Source organism: Tenrec ecaudatus, chromosome 5 (genome assembly GCF_050624435.1).
Source record: "Tenrec ecaudatus isolate mTenEca1 chromosome 5, mTenEca1.hap1, whole genome shotgun sequence".
Taxonomy (NCBI): domain Eukaryota; kingdom Metazoa; phylum Chordata; class Mammalia; order Afrosoricida; family Tenrecidae; genus Tenrec; species Tenrec ecaudatus.
The window spans coordinates 99,632,150-99,639,079 of NC_134534.1; the positions used below are offsets into that span (position 1 = coordinate 99,632,150).

The window sequence follows — 6,930 nt, forward strand, 5'->3', positions numbered from 1 at the left end:
CACACTGCAGTGAGTCACTCTCTCCAGGACCAATGTTCTCCCTACTTTCCTGGTGGGAGAAGTTGGGTGGAGGAGAAAGGACGTCCAGCCCTGTATATCTAACCTATGACCAGGTGGCAGAAGCCACTGATGCATTCCAGAATTACTTCTTTATGTGCATCTTAGGTCCCAAGTATTGTCATCCAAAATGATGCCTTTCACTCGTCTTACAAGTTTGATAAGATGTTAAATTTTATCTTAACTATAGCTGCGGTAATCTACTTTCCAGTGTATTCTGTTTGAGGGCAAGACTATTTACACCCCTGAGCAATGATCAGAGGGAATTCAGTAGTGGCTTGATCTGTGTGGAGACCCGGCAAATGGATTTTGGGCTTTCACTTCATCCACAACCTTCTGCAAACCAGTTGCTCAGAATTTAAGCCCTGATACAATTCCCTCCTCTAATGTTGGATTTTATTTTTTATAATTCTTGGATGAAACAGGCTGGTATGTTTCCTCTTTGTGGACTTAGCTGATACCTCCCTTAGATGGCCACAAGTTTCATCCATTTTTAATTTGTTCTAGTTTCTATTATCTGTTGCTTTCGCTTGGATTGAAGGTTTTGTTTTTAGTTTAATTACTTAATAATTAATAAAGTTAATAAAACTTGTTTGACACTAAAGACTCCAATTCCTTTTCAGTTTTATTTTTCTTTTTTTTTTAATCCACTCAAACCACTCTTTGGGTTTAAGGGATAAGGAATCTGGAGGGATTTTTCCCCGTTTTTTTTGTTGTTTATAAAGAAACATACTATATATATTTACACAGTCCATTTCAAAAAATGAAATCAACAACAAGTTTCTGTTACACCTTCCATGTATATGGAGGATTTTTTCCCCTCTGCACCTCTACTCCCTTCCCCCTGAGGGACCTCACCCTCCCCTCTCTCTGTTCCAGCCCCCATCCCTGGCCTCCTCACAGTCATCAAAGTCTTGTCTGTTAGTGCATAAACCATGTTTCTTTTTCTCTAGTTTCCTTATAACAATGGTGTTGTTGAGTGTTTATGTAAAATGGACTAAGTTTGCTAAGCATCATGTTCTCTGGTTTTGTCCATGTCTTTCAGTTCAGGGTGGATGATACCTTCAGGACCAGGGGTGTGAGGGGCGATACTGGGAGGGTAGAGGGTGAGTGGGTTAGAAAGAGGGAACCGATTACAAGGATCTACATGTGACCTCCTCCTTGGAGGATGGACAACAGAAAAGGGGGTGAAGGGAGACGCCAGATAGGGCAAAATATGACAAAATAAAAATTTATAAATTATCAAGTGCTCATGAGGAAGGGGGGAGCGGGGAGGGAGAGGAAAAGAGGACTTGATGCAAAGAGCTTAAGTGGAGAGCAAATGCTTTGAAAATGATTAGGGCAAAGAATGTACAGATGTGCTTTGTACAATTGATGTATGTATATGTATGGATGGTGATAAGAGTTGTATGAGTCCCTAATAAAATGTTTAACAATTTTTTTAATTTTAAAAACACACACACAAAAAAGAACTGTACGAGCTCCCAATACAATGATTTTTTAAAAGGGTTGTCATTATTTTTTATTGATGCATAATATTCCACAGCATGAATGTACCAGAGCTTGTCAATTCCTCTATAATTGAAGTTTCAGGTTGTTTCCATGTTTTTGCTATTATGAAAACTGCCACAAAGCACATCGTTGTACATATGTCTGTTCATGTCTCGTTCTTGATTTCCTTAGGGCATATACCCAGTAGAGAGATTGCTGGACCATAAGGCACTTAAATTTGCATTTGTTTAAGGAAGTATCATACTGGTTTCCATAGTGACTGTACAACTCTACAGTTCCACCAGTAAGTTAAGAGCATGTCTATCTCTCCGCATCATCTCCAGAATTTATTATTTTCTGTTTTATTGAATTTTGCTAAAAATGTCCGTGAGGTGGTATCTCATTGTTTTAATTTGTATTTCTCTTACTGCTATTGATTGTGAACATTTCTTCATATGGTTGTTGACCACCAGGATGTCCCCTTTGGTAATCTGACTATTCATGTCTAGTGCCCATGTTTAATTGGGTTATTTATATTTTTCTTGTTAAGATGTGGCTTTCTATAGATTTTGTAGATTAGCCCTTTATCTGAAGCATTATTATTGAATATTAGCCCCTTGCTGTGGGTTTTCTGTGGACTCTTTTGATGTACATAAATGTCGTATTTTCAGTAAGTCCCAGTTCTTTGTCTCTACAGTGTGGATATTTTCCATTGTTTGGTAGTGTGTTTATATCTTGTTTGTCCCTATTTTTTTCATGGATGGTCTTGGATTGAGCTTTTTCTGTTTTATTTTGTCATAATTTGGATTTTGTATATGATTTCCTTATGTGAAATTCAGTATAGCTAAATCTGTAGAGGCAGTAACTAGATTAGTAATTCCTTGGTGTTATGGCATGAGAGGTTGGGAGTAAAAAATCAAAACAAAACAAGAAACACATGGCCATCAAGTCAATGTAACTAATATCAAGCCCATAGAACAGGGTGAAATTGACCCTAGGAGGTTCCGAGACTGTAACTCTTTACAAGAGTATAAAGCCCCATCGTCTTCTCACTGGGGAGTAATGGGGAGCTAACAAGAATAGGTATAGAATGAAGAAAATGTTCTCAAATGGATTGTGGTAATGACTGCACACCTCTTTTAAATCATATTTAAACCACTTAATTGTAAAGTATGTGCATTATATCAATCACACTGCTTCCCAAAGTAAAAATCTTTGAGATATATATATAGCAAAAACTTAATATAATTTGAGCTGTGACCCAAACAACAGAAAAGCATTTTTCTAGCATATTGAAAGCGCCATCGATTGCCAAAAGAACAAACCTATCTGTCTTGGGAGAGGTACACCCAGAAGGCTCCTAAGCGGCAAGGATGGTTAGATTTCACCTCATGTACTTTGGACATGTTGTCAAGAAAGGTCATCGTGCTTGGTAAAGTAGAGGAGCAACAACAACAACAACAAGGCAGCCCTGAACGATATGGATTGAGATAGGGCAACAATGAGCTCACACATAAGAACAATGGTGAGTGTGACCGCAGACCTGGCAGTGTTTCATCCTGCTGTTTACAGGGCTGGGATGAGTCGGAACTGATGGCACTGGACAACAATATTCCCTGAGGAAGAACTGAGAGAAGCAGACAGAAACATGTCATGACCTCAAGGCACAGAGAGATGCAAAAAAACTCTCAAAGATAATAAAACTGGAAAGGGTCTCCCTCCTTAGCAGGCATCGCCTTTCCCCTCCAATGTGATGTTTAATAGCTTGGTTTTGCGTTATCTCTGAGCTTTGGGGGCAGTGACTATATTGTATGATTTATCATTTTATCACAATGTGGGAAAAAAGAAGTTTTGCAGTTCACATCTGGGTTCAAATTCCTGCCTTTTCATTAACTGGTCCAGTCCCTCACTATTGGTAGATCTAAATTATTGAGACTTATTAACACTCCTAGGGTCTGTTCTGAGAATTGAAGGAGTGAAGTCAGCAGAATGCACATTTGTACCGATCAATATAAATACCCCCGATTTTTTTTCTTTCCTACCTGCTGTCAGGAGAACAAAAAATACCAAAACTATCAAACTGGCAAACAGCCCGGGCCGCAGCCTGACGGATTGGGGACAAGATTGTGTGACAGGATCTCAAGAACTGGGTACGCCCTCAACCTGGGCAGAAGAATCTGCACACCTCATGAATGACTGTGAATTCCCTCCTCCATCCAGGTGTGCACACACAGGGCACCCTTTGGGGGGGCCCACAGTTAGCAGGTGAAGCCTTCTTCCTCACCCCTCTCCCTTAACTCTGGGCAAAGTGAGAGTGGAAGAAACTGCAGGGAAGAAAGAGCAGTGCAAATGAATGACAGATGGCAGCGCATCAAGAAGGACGAGGAAAGTCCCGTGGCTTCCCTGACACGACCCCCCTACACACACACACACACACACACACACACACACACACACACACGCCTCCACCCTCGCTGCTCTCCACGCACGCCTACCTGGGGATCAACTTGGCCTCGTCGCCGAGCCGCCTCTGGAAGTCCTGCCATGCCGGCCCCGGGCTCGCCGGGCCCCACGGAGCCGCCCGGGTCCCCGCGTCCTCCTCGCCGTCCGCGTCCTCGTCGCTCTCCCCGAAGCCGGACGCCGCCTCCGCCGGGGCCTCGGCCGCCGGGGGGTCCCCGGGCGGGCGCCGCCGGGCGCCGCGGAAGCCGCGCGCGAACTCCTGGAAGGTGATGGCGCCGTCGCGGTCGGCGTCCAGCCTCCGGAACACCGCGTCCGCCTCGGCGGGCCGCACGCGCAGCTCGGCGCACAGCGCGCGGAACTCGGCGCGCTCCAGGCGCCCCGAGCGGTTCGCGTCGCACGCAGCGAACACGGCGCGCAGCCGGGCCAGCTCCGCCGCGTCGTCCGCGGCCTCCATCCCGCGGGGCGCCGGCCCGTCCGGCCCACCGGCTGCCACCTGGAGCCGGTCGAGTTCAGCCCGTCCTGCCGGTTGCGCCGCCTGCGGCAATGTCCGCGCGGGCCAAGGCGTCGGGGCCGGTCGCAGGGGGCAGGCGCGGGCACCGACGGCGGAGGGCGAGCAGACCCCAGGCCCCTCCGCAAGCCCTGGCGCGGGGCAGTGACTCCGGGGACGCCCGCGACCACGGAGCCGGGCAGCCGCGACTGAGCGCAGGTGCCAGCGAAGCTCACTTTGCCGGCGGGCCGGCTCCGCCCAGCGAGGGCGGGACCTAGGGGTCCGGTTCCCATGAGCCCGGGACCTACGCGGTGGTTTCCGGGCTGGGCTCTGGCTAGAACCTGAGTTTGAGCTCCTGGAACAGCGGGATCCAATTACAAGGGCGCCTGCAGCTGTAGCCAGGCCAGGTAGACGGGGGAGATAGTTCGAGTTTAGTAGCAGAAACTTCGAACTGGGTACAGAAGTGAGGGTTGCAATAAAGGAAAGTTGCATGCTTTTGTTTTCTCTCCATTCACTGCGGTCAGTACATTCTGACTTACCAGGATCCTAGAGAGCAGGCTAGAACTGTCCCTGTGGGTTTCTGAGACTAATTCCATGGAAGTTAAAAGTCTCATCTTTCTTTTTTTTTAAGTCATTTTATTAGGGGTTCATACAACTCTTTTCACAATCCATACATACATCAATTGTGTCAAGCACATTTGTACAGTCGTTGCCCTCACCATTTTCAAAACATTTGCTCTCCACTTAAGGCCCTGGCATGGGCTCCTCGTCCCCCCCCCACTCTCCTCGCTCCCTCTCCCTCATGAACCCTTGATAATTTATAAATTATTATTTTGTCATATCTTACACTGTTCCACGTCTCCCTTCACCTACTTTTCTGTTGTCCTCCCCCAGTGAGGAGATTATATATAGATGCCTTTAATTGGTTCCCCCTTTCTACCCCACCCTCCCTCCACCCAACCAGTATCGCCACTCTCACCACTGGTCCATAAGGACATGTCCAGGTGCTGAAGGGATCAGTTATCAGGCATCAAAGAACAACAACAACAAAGTCATATCATTGTGTGCTCACCTCCCAGATACATCACTGAAGACAAATGTGTACATAAGCAAATATGGTGAAGAAAGCTGATAGTGCTTGGCTATCAAAAGATATAGCATCTGGGGTCTTAAAGACTTGAAGGCAAACAAGCCGCCATCTAGCTGAGAAGCAACAAAGCCCACATGGAAGAAGCGCACCAGCCTGTGTGATCACGAGGTGCAGAAAGGAATAAGTTATCAGGAATCAAAGCACAAAAAATCATATCATTGTGAATGAGGGGGGAGTGCAGAGTGGGGATCCAAAGCCCATCTGTAGGCAAAGGCTCATCTTTCTATCGCAGAGGGGCTGAGGCATTGGAACTGCTGACCTTTTTGGGTCATGGCCCAGCACTTAACCACTGTGTCACCAAGACTCCCTTTTTGGTTACTCACTACTGTTATTCACTGCTGTTAAGTGATTCCAACTCTTTTTTTTAAATCTTTTTATTGGGGCTCATAAGGCTCTTATCACAGTCTGTACATATATCAATTGAGCAAAACACCCTTATACATTCGTTGCACTCGTCATTCTCATAATTCACCTTCCACTTGGGTTCCTGGAATCAGCTCGGTTTCCCTTTTTTTCCCCCATCCCCCTCCCTCCCCGATCCCACCCCTGGTCCCTTGATAGTTTATAAATAATTATTATATCTTATCTTACACTCCCCGGCGTCTCCCCTCACCCGCCTCCCCATTGCCCATCTCCCAGAGAGGAGGTTACACATAGATCTCTGAGATCGGTTCTCCCTTTCTACACCCATTAAACCGCCTCCTCCGCGCGTCTGCCTCCACTGTCACCCTGCTCGCCGCCCCGCCTGCCCACAGCGCTTGACGAACCATGGCGGATCCTCGCGTGAGGCAGATCAAGATCAAAACCGGCGTCCTGAAGCGATTGGTCAAAGAAAAAGTGATGTATGAAAAAGAGGCAAAACAACAAGAAGAAAAGTTAGAAAAAAATGAAGGCTGAAGATGGTGAAAATTATGCCATTAAGAAGCAGGCAGAGATCTTGCAAGAGTCCCGGATGATGATCCCAGATTGCCAGCGCAGGTGATTCCAACTCTTAATGACCCTGTGGGACAGACTAGAACTGCCCCTGTGGGTTTCCCAGACTCTCTCTCACTGCCATCAAGTTAATTCCGACTCAGAGTAGAGACCTTCATTGTTCTTCCAAGGAGGAGGTTTCAAACTGCTGACTTTGTGATTAACATACCAACATATGACCCTCTGTGCTATGAGGGCTCCTTTGGTTTCTTAGAGCTTGTGAAAGCTATGCTCATACTATACTGTAGTCTACTAAATGTTCAAAGCATCATGTTTACTAAATTGGTCTACTAATATTCAAAACATTAGTTGT

At 46.3% G+C, this 6,930-nt stretch overlaps 1 protein-coding gene and 1 pseudogene across 1 annotated transcript in view; one reads left to right on the plus strand and one right to left on the minus strand.

Moving 5' to 3' along the window:
- RASEF (RAS and EF-hand domain containing) overlaps nucleotides 1–4,462 on the minus strand; it is a 96,173-nt gene extending 91,711 nt beyond the window's left edge. The window contains exon 1 of the mRNA XM_075550700.1: nucleotides 4,044–4,462. Coding sequence (XP_075406815.1) covers nucleotides 4,044–4,462 — 419 coding nt within the window. The remainder of the gene's footprint in view (nucleotides 1–4,043) is intronic.
- Nucleotides 4,463–6,354: 1,892 nt separating this feature from the next.
- On the plus strand, nucleotides 6,355–6,627 carry LOC142449204 (tubulin-specific chaperone A-like; annotated as a pseudogene).
- The last annotated feature ends 303 nt before the right edge of the window (nucleotides 6,628–6,930 follow it).